General features: G+C 40.0%; 2 protein-coding genes across 6 annotated transcripts in view; one reads left to right on the forward strand and one right to left on the reverse strand.

Moving 5' to 3' along the window:
* Positions 1-3: 3 nt before the first annotated feature.
* Positions 4-3,725, reverse strand: C3H6orf120 (chromosome 3 C6orf120 homolog). 2 transcript variants are annotated; one of them, XM_064708592.1, is made up of 2 exons: positions 3,430-3,725; positions 4-1,792 (listed from the first exon to the last, which is right to left on the reverse strand). In XM_064708592.1, the coding sequence occupies exon 2, from the start codon at positions 1,746-1,748 to the stop codon at positions 1,191-1,193; it is 558 nt and encodes a 185-aa protein (XP_064564662.1). In that variant the 5' UTR covers positions 1,749-1,792; positions 3,430-3,725; the 3' UTR covers positions 4-1,190. The 2 variants fall into 2 exon arrangements, with proteins under 2 accessions (XP_064564662.1, XP_064564663.1); XM_064708593.1 differs by lacking the exon at positions 3,430-3,725 and adding an exon at positions 2,873-3,003.
* The window catches only part of WDR27 (WD repeat domain 27), a 94,395-nt gene continuing 76,668 nt past the window's right edge, over positions 3,474-21,200 (forward strand). For 2 of the 4 annotated variants that reach the window (XM_064708577.1, XM_064708578.1), the window contains exons 1-11: positions 7,529-7,893; positions 8,754-8,895; positions 11,975-12,099; positions 12,591-12,704; positions 13,440-13,491; positions 13,981-14,051; positions 14,914-15,028; positions 16,345-16,477; positions 19,329-19,432; positions 19,880-19,947; positions 20,855-20,988. In XM_064708577.1, the coding sequence (XP_064564647.1) occupies positions 7,711-7,893; positions 8,754-8,895; positions 11,975-12,099; positions 12,591-12,704; positions 13,440-13,491; positions 13,981-14,051; positions 14,914-15,028; positions 16,345-16,477; positions 19,329-19,432; positions 19,880-19,947; positions 20,855-20,988 (1,241 nt within the window). In that variant the 5' untranslated portion in view covers positions 7,529-7,710. Of the gene's footprint in view, positions 3,510-7,528; positions 7,894-8,753; positions 8,896-11,974; positions 12,100-12,590; positions 12,705-13,439; positions 13,492-13,980; positions 14,052-14,913; positions 15,029-16,344; positions 16,478-19,328; positions 19,433-19,879; positions 19,948-20,854; positions 20,989-21,200 lie in introns of those variants that run through there. The other 2 variants (XM_064708579.1, XM_064708580.1) reach the window with 2 other exon arrangements.

Here is a 21,200-nt window from a genome sequence, read left to right on the forward strand (position 1 = left end):
ACTTTGTCTATATAGTGATTTTTGTGATACAAGTCACTACTGTCCTGTCAGGTGTTGAGAGAGGCAAGCCAAATTACCACTCAAAAAAGAGAATATTTTCAGTAATGAAATTTAAATTATACATGCATTTGTATAAAATTATAGCAACATACTTATTTATTTCAGTGCACTTATCAGTAAGCCCTGTGAAAAGAAAATTACAGAGCAATGTAATGTACTTTATTTGCATAGCAACTGGTTATTCTGAAATACTCAACCAAAGCAAAAAGTATTCCTGGTAAAAGTAACTTCTAAGGAAGAGTAGGCATGAGATGACCTTCTTAAAATATACTGCAAATCCCTTTCAGCAGAAATTTTCTGTGCAAGCTAATGACTTATTCATAAATACGTGCTTGGAAAAAAAAAAATCAATCACAAAAAGCTATCAAGGGAAGTGTAAGAAAGCACCTCTCCAGTTTGAGATACCTGTATGCTGTGTTGTTTTTAATGAGATGAAAATGACATACTGACAAGTAACAACAGCTGAAGGCTCCCTCTCCCTGCAGTAACAGCAAAGAAGCAACATGCACTTGATTCAGGTCATGGATTTGTAGTGGTGATGAGTGACTGGACTGACCTCTGTTTGACAGATGGCTGATGTGATGTAGAGCACACGCAGTCAGAATACAGACATCTATTCCCTTAGGTGATTGATTGTTTTCTCCTTCCTTCACCCTAAGCTCCTCAACTTCATGGATACACTCAAACACGTTGCTGATCAGTTTTACTGGAGATGCTTGCTCAGAAAAGAAGCAGGTTTTATTTTTAAATATGCTCTAAATTGAGAGGGGGACTGAAGCGCAGTAGTTTATTCATTTTTCTTTATAAAAAACAATAGAAAATACTGAATTGGAATTGATTTTCCTAAGCACCTATTTTAAGTGAATTTAATAAGATCCCAACTATACATTCATTTTTAAGCCCTGGTCTCTCAAGAGCACTGCAAATACTGTCCTGGCTGCTCATTTTACATACTGGGGAGGATTTACAATATAAAATTAAATATGGCTTTTTCTCCCCACTTCCTTTCTGGTTTTGGAAATGTAACCTAAATATCTCTTCAGGAAACATAGCGAGTATTAAGTATAATAGCAAGTCATTCATACCAATTTCACAGGATGAAGTGTGACTGAAGTCCAGTGTGCATCAATTTAAAAAAGGATTTCAAGTATTAATTTCAAGATTCCAATAAGTATAGTCCAGAAAACAGACTCCTCATCCTGAGATTCATCTTCTGTAGACTGTGAGTATTTCTGGTTTGCCTCCATCTCCTCAGGGTTGTAAGAAGCCTCACCAAACGGGTACTGTACCACTGTTCGATCGTAGTACACCTTCATTTCAAACTCGCTCTCCAGGTGAGAGGGGTGCCCGTAAATCCCTATTCCCACAGGGCGGCGGAAGTGTGCGGGCACGTGCACAATGTCCTGGCCACAAGTCACAGACTGTAACTCGTACTCGTCAAAGCTGGGGTGCAGTGTCACGTCAGACACGTACAAGTCTGCGTCACCTTTTAAACTCCGCATCTGAAGAACGATCTTTCCCTCGTGATTTAGTCTCAAATAGCTGTAGTTTCCTGCTCCAATCTGACCTTGGACAACGTGAAGAAGAATCCATTCCTCTGGTACGTCCTCTTCTTCAAAGGCATTTACCACTAATAGTACTTGAGCTGTCACAAATACTGTCAGGATTCTTCTCCAGTGTGTTGCCATGGTCTTCAGTTGTTTTTGGATTCTTCCTGTGTCCGTGTCCTACCCTTTGAATACAAAGCAAAATTCAAGTTTTAGTATATTCCCTTGTGGGAACTAATCTACTTTTTAAAATTTGGTCATTCTTATAAATCTTCCCTAGTCCATACAAATTTAACTTCAGTTGTGTTCACGTATTTTTTAATAGTCACAGAAACCAGTGCTAAGATTCAGAATTTTGTCAGAATAAAATGGCTTACATTTTCAAAAATTAAACAGAAATTAATCAAGCTAGTGTTCTTTCAACAGAACTGACATAAAGACTTTAGTTTCATTCTACCTGTATGCATGCCAAACTTGACAGATACCCAGGAGGGATGAAACCCAATAATGATTTTAGCTTCACTTCAAAAAACCAAAAAACAATTAAGGAGAGGAAGGCTTTTGCATGCTTGAAGATGATTAACTTTTAAGAGGTGCTTAAGGCATCCTATTTGTTCTCCCATCCTCATCCTCTCAACTTCAAAAGACAGTAAAGGTGCAAATCTGGATGTGGACTTGAAGCAGTAGGCATTCCAGCTTTCATTGGGATGGAGTTAGAAATAAAAACAAATTATCTAATGAGGTAATACATTAATTCATGATCTTGATGTATGGCTTGTTTCTAGAAACAAATTTGGCACACTTTCCCTGAAAAAAATGCATTTACTTTCAGGAAGGTTTTGTTAGAGTATAGATGCTCAGCTCTTTACAGCACTTGGGTAGAAAAGATAAAGCTGAAGGTACCAGGACAAGGGGAAAATGGAAAGGACTGCTGCAAGATCAAGGCTCTTACAGCCTATTCCCTCCTTGCTGCACACTCCCAGTCGAGCAGCTTGAGTATGCCTGCCACACTCCAGCCCTCTGAACAGCTGCACTAAGTCACCGTGTGCAAAGCAGCAATTTCCAAACCTTGCTGAAGGCTTCCAAAGCGTACAGCTGACTGAATTTGACATGCAAATCAAGGAGCCACAAGCCTGAATAACTTTGTGTTTAAGAGGAAGGTTCTCACCCCCTAATTCCTTCCATAAGGACTACAGTTATCTGAAACCAGAAAGTTGCCTGCAACTCGTTTTGTACCCTGCCAGCACCAAAACAAACTGCATTACCTCCACTGAGATGTCACTTAAATGTTAAAAGTTCTACAACTGAACGGATCCAGGGCAGAAAAACATCAGAAAAAAATGCCCGTTTCTGTAGTTTGACGTTTTCTGTCCCAGAGGCCTCTCTACTGCAAGGTCACAGTTCTGCACAGAAAGCATAAAAGAACGAGGTGCAGCATGTGCCGAACCTGCCAGACTGACAGAACTGCCTCAACAACCACAGGAAAACAAACAGTCTCTTGTCTCGACCGTAGGAGGGAGCTGTCTCTGTCACTTGTCCATCGAAGTAGTGATGAAAAAGCCGAGCGGAGCCACATCTGACCAGAAAATAATTAAAGTTATCTAGGAAAGAACGAAAGCGTCGTGACGCCGGCACAGCGCTCGGGAGGAGAAGCGATTCCAAGAGACCTTGGACAGAGCCACGAACGAGGAGTTCCGCCCGCCCCGGTTCGCCCCCGCCTCTCCGCGGGCGGGACCCCCGCCGGGGGCGGCGTCGGTTCCGGGGCAAGCGGGCCGCTCCCGCCGGGTGGCCGCGTCGGGCCGGGGGCTGGGGCTCGGCTCACCTCCGACCTGCCGCGGGGCTCCGGCTCCGGCAAGGCCGCAGCAACGGCGAGGAAGAGCAGCGGGGACTCGCGGACGTGAGGTAGCGCAGCGCGGCCGGGGCGCCGCGGGAAAGCCCCTCTCCGGGGCGGGCCCCGGAGCAGCGCGGCGGCCGGGAGGAGCTGGCGCCGAGGAGCCGGCACTCGGGGCGGAACGGCGCTCCCTCTGCGCGGCCCGGGAGCCGCTCGGTGCGGCCGGCAGAGCCCGGCCCGCGGCGGGAGTCGCTGGGGGCGGGGGAAGGCGCCGCACCGCCCCCGAACGCCGCCCGTACAGCCGGGCACTCCCGCCCCGCCCCGGGCACGGCCACGCCCCCGGTATCGCGAGAGCTGGCTGAGGGGAGGGCCGGGGGAGGGCGGGGAGGCACCGAGAGCGGAACCGGGAGGGCTCGGTGCGCTGTGGGAAGCGCTTTTCGCCCCGGTCGCCTGACATTGGAGAAGGCGTCCTTCAACTGTACTGAGATTGGAATTTGGGGGATAGGTGTCCCTCCGTGGGTCAGTGACAGTTCATTTGACTGTCGGCATAAACCTGACCTAAGATCACAGAACAGAAAAGCAGTATGACAGAGAGAAAATATACCAAACACCCTTATTGAATACCCCTTGATTTCAACAATCACCTTGACGTGGCTGAGCTGCTTAAAATCATAAGCAAGAGTGAAAGTATGAAAGAAACAAAAATCTACGTGATGTGCCTTGTGTACTGAGAGATTCAAGGGAGCCTGGGTATGTACCCCAAGGGCCCTGTGCTAACTGAGCTAATGTTCTATCGTCAATGCCCTCTAATTTCACAAACCCATGTAACTTGTTCTCTTCATTCCTACCTCAAACAAACTGGTTGCATAAGACTGCCAAATGCACGTTCTGATAAATTTTAGCTTTTTTGAAATCAGTTTTGTTTGTATAAAGACTTTTATTCTGCTTAAAACATTAAAATATTATAGTTGCTAGACCTCATTTTTAAAGTTCTTCTTCTGATTGAGTATTGAGACCACTACAAATATACTGTTGTACACAAAAGCATGATATGATAAAGGAACTGTTATTTCCAGCAGTCTTTCATTTTCCACATAGATGTCAATTTCACTGGAGGTGCTGGAGTGAGTCCAGAGAAGGGAAATGGAGCTGGTGAAGGATGTGGAACACTTGTCCTATAGGGAGCAGCTGGGGGAGCTGGCATTGTTTATCCTGGAGGAGGCTCAGGGGAGACCTTATCACTGTCTACAACCATGTGGAAGGAGGCTGTAGCCAGGTTGGGGTTGGTCTTTTCCCCAAGGCAACAAACAGCCAGACAAGAGGTAGTGGCCTCAAGGTTTGCCATGGGAGGTATAGATTGGACACCAGGAAAAATTCTTCACAGAAGGGGTGATTAGACACTGGAATGGGCTGCCCAGGGAGGTGCTGGAGTCACTGTCCCTTGTGTATATATATATATATATATATATATATAGATATATATATAGATATATATATAGTATATGCTGTATCATGAAAGGCTGAACATGGCACTTACTGCCATGGTCTAGTTGACATGGTGGTGTTCGATCATAGGTTGGACTCAGTAATTTCAAAAGACTTTTCCAAGCTAATTGGTTCTGTGATTCTGTGATTTGAGATAGGTGGGTACCCAAGGTGTGGGAATATGTGGAGCCGAGGAAATAAAAATAAAAAATAATTGTCAGAGGTGTTTCATGGAGGTGTGGTCAGGTATAAAATTCTTCCTGCACATTTGCATGTCAAAAATGATCAGTCAAGAAATCAGAATCCAAGTTCTCCGATACTTCTTTGTATTGCTACTAGTTGTTATGGATAGTAGATTGTTGAAAGTATCATAGGTATAAACATTGAAAGGTGAAAATAAAGTCAAGTGAAAATTGTAAAAAGGAGTACTTAACTGCCTAGAAGCAGTTACAGAGACACAACATGTTTCAGAACAAGTTATTTCAGATTCCCAGGGGTTGTTTGCGTGTCAGAACAACACCCTTTTTACTGTGTCAGCATTTATTTTTCTTTACCAATGACTAAACTGTCATAACGCATTCATGACTCTATCGGTTGTGAAAATTGTCACCAGCATATTAACAATAAAATTTTCTCTAATATTCCCAGCCACGAGTCACAGTTCAGAAAAACAGTGTCATGTGCAGTGCACTGAGTTGCCTCTGTGCAGCTGGTTCTCAATACAGTGGCTTTATCCAAATTCACATGCACACACTAAAGGGAATTTGGACTGGTACTTTCTCCAGGCAAAACTAACAGGGGGACTATGTTGTCAGTGATAATATATTTCAGATACTTATATAGGGCAAAAATGCTTGTAGTGTTAATTACAGACAGACCCAATTAAGAAATACCTATTGAAAGTATCTGTTTGAAAAGAAGCTGAGGTTGATATTGACTGATCTGCATCAAAATGGTTTAAGTTGATGCAGACCCAAAACTTGGTCATAAAATCATGACTCAGGTTGAAAGGGACTTCTAGACTCCTCCTGTCCACCTTCCTGTTCAAATTCAGTTGCTCTGGGTCATGTCCATTTAACTGCTGGACAACACCAGATATAGAGATCTCTTCAGAAACTTGTTCTCATATTCGACCACTGTCATGATATTTTAAAAAATTAAATACTGATTTGGTATGACCCTAATTGGGTTTTTCCAGGATTTAGTTTATCACTGAGTGCCTCTGAGAAAAGTCTGTCTTTCCTGTATCCTCCAATTTTGTAGTTGTAGGCAACAATAAAATCTCAGCTGTCTCTTCTCCAGGCTCTCTCAGCCTTCCTGTGTACATCATTTTCTCCAGCTCCTTGACAATCTTTCTTGCTCTATACTAGGATTGCTCCAGTATGTCAGGATCTTTCTTGTACCAAAACCCCCAAAACTGGACACAGCACTGCAGGCATGGCCAAATAGAGGGGAAGGATCACTCCCACAACTTGCTGGCTACTCTCTATTACTAACACAGCCCAGGATGCAGTTAGCTGCCTCTGCTGCAAGGGCACCATGGTGCCTCACATTCAGCTTGTCCAGCAGGATGTCTGGATCCTTTTCTGGAGAGCCCCTTCATCCTTCAGCATTTCATCTTGCATGGAGTCACAGAGTACTGTGCCAGTTACTCTTGTTGGACTCCACGAAATTCTTCTCAGTTTGTTTCTGACTGCTCCCTCCAAATTGGCATCATCCACAAACTTGAGGAAAATAGAAGGTTGGTTTGGCTTGGTGCCTCACTCACTTATGAATCCCAACACCTCACCACCTGCATTGTAAAAAATATGCCCCCTCTGTCCAATCCAAATCAACCCCCTCTTAGTTTAATGTTTTTGCCCTTTATCCTGACGCTACAGATCTTGGTAAAAAGTTTATCTCTGTCTTTCTTATATGGTCACTTTATATATTCACAGGGTACTGTAAGGTGCCCCTAGAGCCTTCTCTTTTCCAGGCTGAAAAGTTCCTCCTCACTATGAGGAAGAACCGTGCAAGTGACCTCCACTGGAACAGATTGCCCAGAGAGGTTGTGGAATTTCTCCCAAGATATGAATGCGGAGATATTCAACAATTGTCTGGACGCAATCCTGTGCCATGTGCTTTAGAATGACTCTGCTTGAGCAGGGAAATTGACCCAGATGATGCACCATGGTCTCTTCCAATCCGACCCACTCTGACTCTGTGATTCTGTGAAGAACCCAAATCTCTCTTGTCTTTACAGGAGAGATGTTCTCCTCTTCCTTAAGGTCCCACTCCAATGTCTGTGTTGTGCTGGGATCCCCAGCGCTGGGCACAGTGCTCCAGCTGGCGTCCCACGAGTGGGACACGGGTGGGACACTCCTGGACCTTCTGGCCATTCTGCTTTCTGTGCAGCCCTGGACATGGCTGTGGAGAGCCAGGAAGCAGCCCCGGGGCCCGTTGCCCCGGTGAGGGGACAGCGGCTGCCGCCGCGGGCCCGCCGCGATCTGCGGGCGACCGAGGGCTGTCCCGCCCGGCCTCCCGTCAGCGGCGGCGCTGCCCTGGTTACGGGCCGGGCCGGCCGCGCCGGGGCCGGGGCCGGGGCCGGGGCCGGGGCCGGGGCCGGGGCCGGGGCCGGGACAAGGACAGGGACAGGGACGGGGACAGGGGCCGGAGCTCTCCGCCTCCCAGCGGGAGGGAGCCCCGAGCGGGGACGTGAGCCGTGGGCCCCCGGGGTCAGGACGCAGCCGGCGGGGACAGGCGGCCCCGGTGATCCGGCTCCGCCGCGGGGCCGTTCGCAGCCGCAGGATGGAGGGCGCCGGGGCCGGCTGCACCTCTGGAGGAAGCCGCGATTCTGATATTGTCTGCGAAAAACACTTGTTCAAAGGCAAACTGCCGGAGCCGCTCTTTCAGCTGGCGTGCAGTCACCATCACTGCGCTTTCCCCGTGAGCCGCAATGGGTTGTGCGTCTGGAACACAGACACTGCTCAGGTAAAGCTAGAATAGAGCCCTTGTTGGTAGGCTGCTACTTTAAACTAATTTATAATAAAATATTTGAGGGTAATGTAAAAGTGTCAGGTTTCACTTCAATGCTGGAAGGCTACTAGCATTTTTATGAAATTTTTATTGTGATAAGAATAAAATAAGCTGTTGTGGTGGGTTGGCCCTGGCTGGCAGCTAAACCAGTACCCAGGCTCCTGCTGACTCCTTCCCAACAGGGTAGGGGAGAGCGTAGGATGGGAAGAAGTGAGAAATCACAGGTAGACTCAAAGGTAGTTTAATGAGTGAAGGGAAAAGAGAGAAAAAAGCTATACCAAGGCACCCCCTCCAATCAGACTAAGCCCAGCACAGGCTTTGAGCAACAGCCACCTTACAGTCAATGTCCCAGGCCCTCAACACCTTCTTGCATGCAATAGCCCAGTTCTATTGCTGAGTATAACATCATATGGTAGAGAATATCCTCTTGCCAGTTCAGCAAACTGAAATATTTGTTCCAGCTGTGTCCCCTCACAACCTCTTATGCATCTTCAGTTTGTTATTGTGATGCGGAAACTGAGAAAATGTGGAGAAAAAGAGAAGGCCTCAGTGCTGTGCAAACAGCATTTGGCAACAGCAAAAACATTACCGTGTTATCATCACTGTTTTTGTCACAAAATCCAAAGCATTGTGCCATGCAAGCTGCTATGAAAAAAGTTAACTCCATCCCAGCTAAACCAGTACAGCTACATTGTAGTTTAGGTGATTTTGAAGCTATAAATAAAAATTAATTATTGTTCCATTTGTACTTTTATATGATTCATAATCTTTTTTTGAAGTTATTAATTTAACTTTTCTTTATCTACATTTGTCAGCCATTATATTTGTCAGGGCATCATTACTCAATTTCTGCATTGTCATTTGGAAATAAAATCAATCCACTCCTTGTCTGCTCTGCCTCTCATGAACGTGTGATAGTGTGGAATCTTGATGAATGTACGCAGAAAGTGGAAGAAGGTAGAGTATTATTTATATAATATATGTGTGTCATCTATATAAGAAGTGATGCAAAGGCAACCATTCACCACTAATCACTCAGACCAGTGTCCAGTAGTTTCTGAGCAGCAACAACCTTGGAAGGCCACCCCAACACTTCCTTTTCTCCTGATGCCGAATTTTGCCCCAAAAGGCGAGAATAACTGCCTAAGAGACTCAAGTAAGTCAGCATAGACAGGAGGTATTTTATTACGACGCGTCGGAGAAATCACAAAGGGATTTCTAGCTATCTCATGACAGAAGCAAGCTTTTATACAGTCTTGGGTGCAGGGTTACATCATATTCATAAGAGGCGTGGTGTGGGCGGAGCGTGGGCGGAGACATCTATTTTGAGGATTATTCATGGTGGTCCTTCCATGCCTTCATCGCGGGCAAGGGTCTTCTGATGAGTCTTCCTCTTTAAACTTTTGAACTCCTATCCTAATATGGTCAATTCCCGGTGTACTTGGCTTGGTTCCCATGGCTTGGCACGGCTCTTAGGGTCAGTTTGACATTGGCACGGCTCTTAGGGTCAGTTTGACATTATTAGCTCTGATCATGCTTAGCTCGACAATTCCCTTATCCCTATCTCTCTTTATTGTTTGCCCTGCTTACCAAACTTCAAACAGAAGGATCCACCAGGATTGCTTCTGGATTAATGAATAACCTATCATACAGCATTATCAATAATTCCAGGATTGCTTCCGGATTAATGAATAACCTACCATACAGCATCATAAGCAATTCCTGAGTGTGGATGGGGGCGAATCCCCTTGTACCTAACATGAGACCACCCGCCGGTGATATGGGATATGGCTCTAGTGTTAGGGGTCGTGTGAGTAGCTAATGGGATGGGAATGGGATAGGACTGCTCAGGGTTGATTCTCAGTCTGTGGCTCTGCCTAAGCATTTTGATAACAAAGTTATATTCTTGTGCAGTAGTAAAATGCTGATCGGATGGGCAGTTTGGGGCTTCACTCCCACTGCTCATTCTCCAGCAAGATTATTTTATTTCTGAGAAGCACGCCTCAGTCGCTCAGATTCAGCAGCAGGAACAGCCATATTAATGCTGTGCTTCTCTCCTGCTCTTCTTCGGCAATGCCGAGTTGAACCAGGCCGGCAGCACGGCCCGTCCTGTCATTGTCACAGCCACCGGCCCCGGGCGGCGATGCTGGGCTGGCTCCGGAGCTGGCCGAGGTGCTGTGCTGTTCGCCTCGGGGCGGGCAGAGAAGCACTGCAGAGGCAGTAGTGCTCTGCCACTGTGGAATACACTGGACAGAACAAAAATAATCAGCAGTACTGCATAATTAAACATGCAACGCCAAAGTACTTCCTTTTCTGGTATACTTGTGGAACTGGTGTTTTGTATCCTGCTTTGCCTCTCCTTCCGTCTCTGGAACATTGTTTTCGTGTGTGTGCATGAGAGAGACCAATGCAAGTGTCTGGTCTGGGAGAAGAGTGCATGAGTGGAAGAGCATTGTGGTGACACAGCACACAGAAAACAGGAATTTTAGTGTCCTGACCACCATCTTGGTTTGGAGCCTCAACCAATGGCATTAGATTCTACGGAGCAGGCTAACCTCTTTGCAAGCTTAAATTCATTGCAAAGTAAAAGAATAATGAAAGAAAAAGGAAAAAAAAAAAAAAAAGAAAGAAAGATCTGCAGAGTCATGATTCACTGGATTTCCAGTGGCAATCTGTCCCCTTTTGGTGACAATATTTAAAGTTTTTAAAGTTGCATGGCAATGTCCCACACTATTAAAAGTTTCTGGCTTGTTGCCTGTAATTAGAGATTTGCCAATGGCTTAATGTAAGGGAGTTCTCTTGTACTCTGCTCCATTTTGAATTTGCAAATCTATATAATATGAAAACTAATGTTGAGCTCATGTTAACAATATCAGTGCTTTTTATAAATAAAGGTCATTATTAAATTTTAATCCATGTAAGAGTAACATAGACAATCAAAGGGTACTTCAGGAACTGGGAATAAAATTTGGAGGAAATTAATTTGGAGGAAATAAAACTGGGAGATAGGAATAGAAAGTAGCAGAGAGATAAAGAGTGTGTGTAGTTTTGATACAAAGATATTTGGCATCCAGATTGTCTGCTGCTTGATTTTTTCATTTTCTCTCCATCTACAGGCTCTTCAGCAGATGCTGTAGAGACTTTGTCTCCACAGACTGTCCTCTGCACATTCTTGGCACGTTTTCTCATATTATTTCTTATAAACTGTGTCAAAGTAGTTAAGGAATTCTTTGTGTCACCTTGACCTGTTAATCAATTGTAAAAAGACTCCACAGCATCTAATATGAAAGCCTGAAAGGACACCTGTAGTTGTGCTTGTATTCTATATGATTTGTTCCCTATGAAATCCTGAAATTTAATGACATATCCAGACTATCCTCACATCATTAAAGGCAGCATTATAAGGTAGGGATCAGCAGAAACTAATCTGCTTGAACCAGTGAGATGACCATAATGAAATCATGAAGACAGGATAGAAATATGACCTGTTCTCAGATCTAGTCTTATCTGACACTGTAATGATATTTAGTGGTTTACTTTCTCTTTCAGCCTTTTCCCACAGAAAAAATAAAAGAAGAGAAGGAAAATCCCTTTACTTTTTGGCTGAGTGACTGGCATACTCTCTCAGAAGTATTTTTCAAAACTGTGGTTTGCTGGGCTTCAGTTAGGATTTCTTACCTCCAAAATGAATGTGGCACTAGTGGGTTCCATGGGCACATCATCCTACTCCAAAAATCCTTTCCCTTGCAATCTTCAGTAGAAGCAAGAAAGCATGATTTGATGGGAATGATTAATATCATAAGGAGTGGCAGATCATGTCTAGGCAACAGGGCAGATGGAGGAATTCTGATGGTCTATAGTTCTCTGCTTTTTTCCCCAATACCCTGGTGTATGTAAACAGTGTGTTTCTCTGTACATATTCCTGACAGAAACTGGGACAGCTCTGTGGTTAGTAACTGCTGTGCCAATTTTCCTAGAATCACTGCACCAAATTTTTATATTTCATTGAGTCTCATTAACAATACAATTGCTGCAGGGTTTACACCTCGAGGAATTGTTATAGGAACTCTTTTGGGAATGGTGCTTCATGTAAGATTTAGTCCAGATGATCAACAAGTGGCAGTATGTGCTGGAAATCAGATCTACATGTTAAGTGCAAAGGTGAGATAGCATTCTTTGTATGGTACTGGTATTTCTTTTACTTATTCACTTTCAAATAATATCACAATACAGAAATGTTAGTAAAATTAAGCAAAACCATTAATTTTTTGTCATAAAATGAGTAGGAACTGGCACTTGATAATGCATCATATATCAGATAGAAGGCTATGTTTAAAGAGTCGAAATGAAACAGTATCTCAATAATATTATAAAAAACAGTATCTCAATAACTTAAAAGTAGAAAATATTCTTAGGTCATCTGAAAAACTGTTCCTGTATCAGTCAGTCTGAAGAACCAAAAGTAATGTGTAGTGGCTTTGTCAGCAGGATGGTACACAGGGCTTCAGTTTCAATAAGAGAAATATGACTGAATTATGTTTTGAAAACAAATCTGACAATGCTTAGCAAGAGTTATTAATTATTAAAAAACTTAATTGTCAATTTTATGTTGAAATCCATTCTGTTTTTATTTTCGACTTGATTAATCACAGAATGAGGCTGTACTAGCTGAATTGGATGGACACCTGGCTCCGGTGACTGCTGCTGAATTTTGCTCATGGGAGAAAAGTATGCTCGTATCAGTGTCAGAAGACAGAACCTTTAAGGCAAGGAAATTGTAAAAGTGAAATTTAAAAAGAATAATTTAGTGAAGATGTGAAGTATTCTTCTTTATTCCCCTTTAAATATGCGCTGAAGATTAAGTAAAAAATATATTTGACTTTATGGAGATATGGACATTGTTCTTCTAATTATTTGGGAAATTACAACAAAAATTAAATGCTCTTTTTTAAAAAAACAATGCAGGTTTTGCATACTCAAAACTTTATACATTGAAGTATTAACGTCAGTGGTTATTATCATCTGGCAAATAGAAATAAAATATTTTGATTAGCTTGGCTGTAACTGAAATATTTCAGGTATGCTGAGCTGAAGGAAAACATTTCCCTTTGCTTCTACTGATATAAATTTGAATTTTCGTTTTTGGGATTATTGGACTGGGTTACTGTATGGAATGTACTCCTCTCCTCTTTTCTTTTCTTTTTCTTGTATGTCTTTTTGTAAATTTACTACAATCACTGAGAGATCAACCTGAGAAATATTGATACCTTGTGTATCTATATCATGTGAGTTTGCCCTTTCTCGCCAGGGATAATTATCAGTTGGAGAAAACCCTTCATAATTGGAAACAGGTGCTGAAAAAAAGTTCTTTCCTAAGAACATTACCTTGAATGCCTGCATTTTTCTGTTTTCACCATATGATGGCTGTTGAAAGTTGTGCTTTCAGTAGATATCTAAGAAGATCCCTATCTTTATATCTTTTTAATTTTTTTAATCTAAAGGTGTGGGACTATTCTACCAGCCAGTTAATATATCAGTCAGGAATAATAACAGGTAATTTTTCTATTCTTAAATGTATTTTTGCATAGCAAAAACCTCCTATCTCTAAATAATGATCTATGATTATTATAGAAGCTTTGGGTTGATTTAGTGAAAATAATTCCTGTAGACAAGGTAACAGTAAACACACTATCCTCTAAAGCCAACAGTAAATAGTTTTTCCTTTAAAGTCTGCTTCCCAGTAGATAGTTTTAGTGTACTTTCATAAGTCTGCAAACCGTGCCACAGCAGCTTGGGTGACAGTGCAGGAAACCACTGCAATAGCATCTTAGATGATGGGCAGTCCAGAGACCTGCAAACACAAAGCCCTAGGCAGCACAAAGGCTGGCACACACAAAGCTCTGTGCAACCATGAGAACTGCAGTAAGGGCTTTTTCTCCCTGTCTTTATAAATAAGAAGATTCAATTTTGAATGATGTATTTTAATTAAATATCTGATTTGTGTCTACTCTAGAAATGCGTTTATCTCTCTTTTTTGAGCAGCCTCTCCTTTGCTAAGTCTGTTAATTGATGAAGAAAACAAACAGATTATCACTGGATGTGCTGAGGGACAGGTAAGAATTGTTCATTAAACTCAGTCTTTATGTCAAGAATCAACTATTATTGATGTTCCTTTCTATAAAAAAGGTTCACAGGTTGCCTAAGTTTTTTGAATTGTTAAAAGACTTATTTTAGTAAGCATAATTCAGTGCTTTTAGTGTAAACCATAAATGGTAAATAAGACCATTACAACACAGAAACTTTTTCCTGAAAATCAGGAAAACTTGTAAGAGCACAATCAATAATTATATAAGAAGAGCGCTCTGAGAGGCTATAAATATATCTGTTTTAAAAGAAAAAAGGTGAAAAATAGGATTTTCCTATTTTGGCCAAAAAAGAGAAATGCATGACAATTAAATGGAAGAGGCTCTGATTTCAGCATGTGAGTATTCTAATAAAAATGTGGTAAATATGAATATCCATTTCACCACTTCTTTAATGGTAAGAATATATTTACATGATAATTTCCAGATTCTTTCTTCAGTGTTACCATTCAGTAATTCTGAAGAAAATTAAAGCTTTACCTCTAGTGGTGTCTAAACTGAGAAACGTATAAATGGAATTCATGACCCACATGACCCAATGAGCCATTGCATCCATGTTACCTATGATTTTTAATTGAGAACAATATTCTATAAGGAGCTTTTATTCAAAACACATAAACATGTGGGAATTAGATGTACAGCTCAAACTGATCATTGCTGCTTTGATTATCTTTAACAGTCTTAGGGATACATATAATTGGAGTTCTTGTCCAAGGTGAGATGCTGTATACAAAAGTTCACTAATTACATCTATGGTTTTAAATATTGGATCTTTAGTTTGTATTGATGTAAGCTTTATCTTTATTGCAATTGCTTTTTCTTTTTCTTGCAGCTTTGGATCTTCAGTTTAATCAGTGATCATAATTACCGTTGTATAGCACATATCGACTTAAAGAAAGAGCAAGAGAAATTCTGTAATAAAATGTGGAAATCTGGCCAAGAGATAGGTATCACAATGCTCCTAGAATGCTTGTATGGTATAGTCTAGTTGTTACTGGCTACTGAGTGTGTGCTTTTTTACCGTGATAATTTATTGTAAGTGGTAGGCTTACAAGTCTTAGACTGTGGCATGGAATTCTTACTGAAGCTGATATGTAGTTGGGTATTGGTGTATCTGGAAAGAATTATGCATGTATGTATGTAATAAATTCTTGGCCAGTGCCATTTGTTCATGAAACATTGCATCATGTGCAGTATTAAGAATTTGTTTTGATTGAATTCATTGTCCAAGGCTTCAGAACAGAACGAGTACCTAAAAATTAATCCCTTGTCAAAATGCAGTACTATTTCTCAGTTACCTTTGAAGTTCCTTTGAGCTATTTAATTTTTTTTTGTCTTCTTTTTTTTTTTTTTTTTTTTAATCTATAACAGTGCCTTCATAATGTGATATTTCTCTGGCTGTGATATTTCTAGTGGTGTAACACAGAGTGCATATAAGTCTTTATAGGCTGCCCTGGTAACCCCAGCAGGGTGATTCCCTGGTATCAGACTGGTTTGATTGTTGCCTTGTTGTGCCTTGGGATGGCCGTGAGCCGGTGACAGCCTTGGTACAGCAGGAGGTCACCCTCTCCCTGGTGAGGTGCAGACCCCTGTCCCCTCAGCGCTGCTGTGGCTTTCCTAAGGAAAGGGAAATCTGGTTTTCCTTGCTTGCTCTTTTTCTGGATCAATGACTGTTGTATTCTTACCTGCCTAGGGGTCCAGCTTCCATAATCCTGAGGTCCTAACCTAAGGAGAAAGACTGCTACATTTCTTGTTATTATTTAAAATCTGTGGATCTGACTTTCATGTTTGAAAGAGAGTGATGTAATATCTGTATATAATGCTGAATTTGGTGCTAGTAGTTCCTGAGTGAGAATTAGACATGCAGAATGGATTGGAGAATGAGGTAGATTTTCATCTTGCCTTTGGATTATGTTGTAACTTTAGTCTCAAGACAATTTTCAGGCTAAGTGGAAAGGTACCCAGCATATTTAAAAATTGTTGGAATATGGCTTTCAGTGTCATTTCTTGAGATGAAAACGCCTAAAATCTGCGAACTCTTTTTCAGTCCATAAGTAGGATCTTTGGATTTTGTCACTAGGTATGTGAAAAACCCTCACAATAATAACAAGGAAAGCTTGTCTTAGGAAATATCCATCTTTTGAAATAGAAGTTTCTTGAGTGTGGTCTTAGTTTTTCATGACTGCTACAAATTCTCTCTTCAATTCTGTCTGTTTCCCTTATTTCATAGTATCCTGATAGCTGGTATTGTTTACTTTCTTAGGTGAAGGGCAAAATAATTTCAAGCTTTGCAAAACAGACAACATGAGACCAGAAGGATCAGTGGAAACGTCATTGCCTATCCTCTTAATTGAGCATTGTGACTTTTTTGTATGTTTCCATAATGAAGAAAACATGTAAGTCCTTTAAAATATCACCTAGTATTTGAGTCAAATTTATTTCTCGGAGTTCCTATTGGTTCTTGGATTATTTTCACTGCCAATTTTTATTTTTTGAAAAATGCAGTAGGAAAATCAAATAATGTTTTTAGTGGTCTGCAAGTTTTAGTGGCCTGCTCTTAGGAAGATAACGTACACAAACTGATACAAAGTAAAAACTGGGTTTTATTCTGAAAAATAATTATATAAAAATGTCATTGAGAATATCCATTGTAACATCTGTTGATACCAGCTGATCAGGGAGGATGAGTTAAAAAGTAATTAATAAATCAAATTTATTTTGGGTTTGCTTTTCTAAAGAAATATCTCATGCAGCCACTGTGTGACTGTGTCAGCTTGTCTTCCAAGTTTAAATAATTTTTGAACTACATAACCTGCTCCAGTCAAACTTCTGTCAGAGGGACAGATGTTTCAGAACATGATGCTTTTTCTCATTCCCATGGAATTGATTAGAGAGGAAGTTTAACCATATTATCAGGCACCTGGAGATCTATTCAGGACACTCCCACAAGATCTGTCTCAAATAACAACCTGTCTGTGTTGTATTTTATGATTGTCACCTGTATAAATTTCTCAGCCACACCGTGTTTTAGAAAACTCTTGTCCTAACCTTTGCTCTGTGGTGGATTATTCAGGTGGAACTGGTTAAACTCTGGTTAGATATATAACTTTTGATAAACAAAGAAGAAAATTATCCAGCAGTACTGGACAATTTTGGTTGTCTTTATGTTAATTTAAGTAATTATTCACAGTTATTTTCACGATGCCTGCATATTTAGAAGTACCACCATTGAGAGGAAGGAAGTGGTGATTTTTTAGATGCACATCTCAACCATATTTTAATGCAGTGACGGCACTTGAAGGTCAGGTGATTAATTATTACAGTCTGTCTTATTGCTTGTGTAATATCACTCTCAAAGCATCAAAGCTTTGCCTTCATCACAACTGTAAGTTTTATTTGAACAGCAGCACATCTTTAAAGATGACAAGTTTTCTGTCAATAAAGAATGAACCATGTCCCTAGTGAAGTTGTTCCAGGAACTGATTTGTTCAATTTCGCTTCTAGTCTGAATTGCTCTCTTTTCATATACAGGACTTTAGTATGTTTTTCACCCTGATAGTCCAGTGCCAGCCACTATCCTGTTCCTTCCTTGGACGGCAAATAACAACTCGTTAACAAGTTACCTCTGCACTTCCAGATAAAATAGTAATAGTAATATCCACACTAATAGACTATTTAAATTTACTGAATTGAGATAACATCACTTTCCCATTCCCACCTGTTACTGCTACACAGTGTACATCTAAGGTCTATTTGTTCTTTCAGCTATCACATCAGAGCTGAAAGTTTTGTTCTGCTTATAAACAATCATGGCCATTAAATTCTTACTATTAATTAAATTCCATTATATTTTAGGTTGAGAGGTTTGTGTTTATAAAAATTCTTTTATATTTATTTTTTTAAAAGAGTGTGTTGGTTTTAGAAGATGCTTCAGATTTGTCTGAACAATTGAGCAATCCCTGATATACTGCTTTTCCTGCCTGCAATCAAAAGCAACAATGAAACATTTTTTGAACACTGATGTCCAAAATTAGGCATCTCACACTTTCCTAAGCTTTTTGACATTGAGGAATCTCATCACAATGGATTTTATTATTTTAGAGTTACAGGGATTTAAGCTTCCTGGATATATCACTTTACGGTGTTCATAATAACTTGATAGTGACACTTTTTACATAAGTGTAAAAAAAGTCAAAGAATTTGCAAATTAAATCAGTCTGTTACTGCTGCAATGGAAGTAGTGCAAACCACAAATAAAATTATTCATATCATGTAAAAGTATCACAAACCAGAAATGAAACAGTCTGCTTTTTAACAGATTTGACTGTATACATTTGGGTTTTTTTTTTCTTTTTTCTTTTTGGTTTTTTTTTTTTTTTATAATGTTACAGCTTCATATTTTTCCATATCCTTACTTCAACTCTTGTGGTCTGATTTTAAATCAAACTAGTAAGTCTACTGACTCCTAATTAGGAAAATTTATTAAAATGTTGATGCCAATTTTTATTTATTGTGGCATCAAAAATGTTTAGGTTTTTTGGGGAATGACAACTGTTATTTTGTTAGAATTATCTTATGCTTGATAATATGTTTCTTCCGTGAGGCTGGTAACTGAAATTAACAAACCCACTGGTTTACTCTCTGGTGCTTGCAGAAGCTGGATTTCATTACCCAGCTGCAATAGTACTGCCACTAATCACAGGCTGAAACAGACATTCCAGACTTGCCTGGAGTTTTTTCGCCTTTACTTTGTGCTGCTTTTTCTCTTGTACTTTAATTATATAAAAACAAACATTGAATTTCCCTGTGTTTTGGGTGTTCATATGAGTGTTAACAGTAAATTACGAGTGGATTTGTCTCCTGGTTTGAATTTTATTTTTGTGTATACAATGCTTTTACAGCATCTCCCAACTCTTACAAACCACAATAACTTTTTGAAGAAAAGTATTTCCTGTGCAGTTTTGGATGTGCCATGAAGTACTTACATGAATCAAGGATTGTGTTCTGCTCAAGGATTATGAAAACTGCTCTCCAGTTTTCAAAGCTTCACTAATTTTGCTTGAAACTTTGAGCTACAGATTTGAAAAAAAAAAGCTTTAAATGTAATGTACTTTTTCTGTGTGTGCTTTATTATTGTTGTACTGGGACTGGGCAATGAGAATTAAAAAACCCGATTTTTGTTTGTTGTATGGTAGCAAGAAAAGCTTCTTTATCTACTCAGAGATATTTTTCTCCTTGTTTTAATAGATATTCTTCCCAGAATACTAGCTATTTTTGGATTGGAACCTCTACTGGCTTGTTAATAATTAATTTGGCAAACTTAGAATTGGAAGCTCTTTTATTTTACAGAGGTATGTTTAAAAGATATATGATTACACGATAATGAGATTGTTTTTGTTATCTGACATAAAAAATGTAAGAATTAGGTTTCTGTGAAATGGCAGAATACAATAGAAACCAAATGTTTTTTAAAAATGTTTTTTTCCCTAATAGTTTTTGTATGTTTTCCTGGCCCTGGTGACTTTTTTCAGAAGACATGTTTGTTCTAGACCTGTGTAGTGGCTAGCCATGAATTTTTATCCAGTTTTGCAGTTCATAAGTGTTAAATATAAGTGTTAAATACAAGTTATTCTACTCCATTATAATTTGAGGGTAAAATTGAAGTATATACTCTGAACAGAATGGGTTAGGGTCATGTCAAATTAGTATGAGTGATTTTTTTGTGTGTGTCATAGAGATAGGTTTTTTGTTGTGAAATGCAGGTATTATTTTATAGTACTTTGTTCTTCTTGATAAAGATTACAGTGACCTCAGCATTCGGATTGCCAGATCATGTGCATTAACAAGGAAGGCAGCTAATGGAAAGGTGAGTATACAGTAAATGCTGCTTTAATAGATGTTAACGATTACAGTTATTTTTCATAAATATTTACACATTTTGCTAACAGATTAGTTCACAGATTTGAGTTATTTAATATGACTTACATGGTAATTTTTTTGAAGAGGGTTGATTCTTCCTTATGGAATCTGCTGTTTTGAAGCTCTCACAGGTTATATACAGTCTAAAGTGATTTATAAGGAAAAGGTGAATTGTTACAGTGTTCAGGGTCTACCTTGAATGTCAAGAATGACCATTGAAGAAGCAGAGGAAATCTTTTATGGGAAAAAAAAATTGTTATAGCTTGTTTCTCAAAAAAAAAGTTAGGATATGCTACTTCTGAATCCTTCTAAAGAATCTGTCAAAACTATTTGGGTTGTGAGAAAATTTCTGTTGAAAGCCACTAAAAGTGATTTTAAGAAAATGGAAGGCATTCTTATCTATATACTCCATTTTTGATATTGCAATTTTCCTACAGAGGTAAGCTCAATCTAGGCTACATATTTAACATAGAAGACTTTTGCTTTAGATTAGGATTTTGTTTAAATTCAGCTCCTAGCATGTTCTCATCTTGTTGCTGAAGCCATTCTTCCATGTGTACTTCTTTTCTCACTACTCTTACTGCAGAATTGTCTCCAGTGTAGGTGGTGTTGGAATTTCTGTCACTGTTATGTATTTTAGTTTGTTAAAACACATTTGAGGAACATAGGCATATTTTGAAGGATTGCTTTAAACACTCTACCACTTAATGCTCTTCATGACTAAATCCATGGATATTTTTGATTAATTTTTATAAATTTCAGAAATTTGTTTTATTTTTCATTATAAATGCATTATGTTTTGAACTTTTAAATTATTGAGTAAATGGAGTGTTAATTTATGGTGATTGCTGCAGGTTTTATGCTTGATTGCCTCAATGTTTGAAGATATGATTGCTGTGTTGGAAGTTAACCTTTCTGCATTGGTGAGAACTCAGCAGAGTGATTTTCTCCCATGTGGAAATGAGAAAAGTCTATCAGTTATTGCCAGGTACAGAATTATTAAATGTTTTCTCTCCATGTTGGATGATGAATTTGTTTATCTGGCACTACAGTGTGTCATATGGTTTTCTGTAGTGCTGCTTGTTGACATGGTTTGATTTTACTTATTTTTCTTATCATGCTTTAGTTGTATTGAGAGGGAGAAATCACAGAATCACAGAATGGTTGAGTTTGGAAGGCACCTCTCAGGTCACCTTGTCC

Source organism: Zonotrichia leucophrys, chromosome 3 (assembly GCF_028769735.1).
Source record: "Zonotrichia leucophrys gambelii isolate GWCS_2022_RI chromosome 3, RI_Zleu_2.0, whole genome shotgun sequence".
Classification (NCBI taxonomy): Eukaryota; Metazoa; Chordata; class Aves; order Passeriformes; family Passerellidae; genus Zonotrichia; species Zonotrichia leucophrys.

Excerpts from the sequence above, each read along its gene's own strand:
- C3H6orf120 (XM_064708592.1), bottom strand. The coding sequence starts at position 1,748 with ATGGCAACACACTGGAGAAGAATCCTGACAGTATTTGTGACAGCTCAA.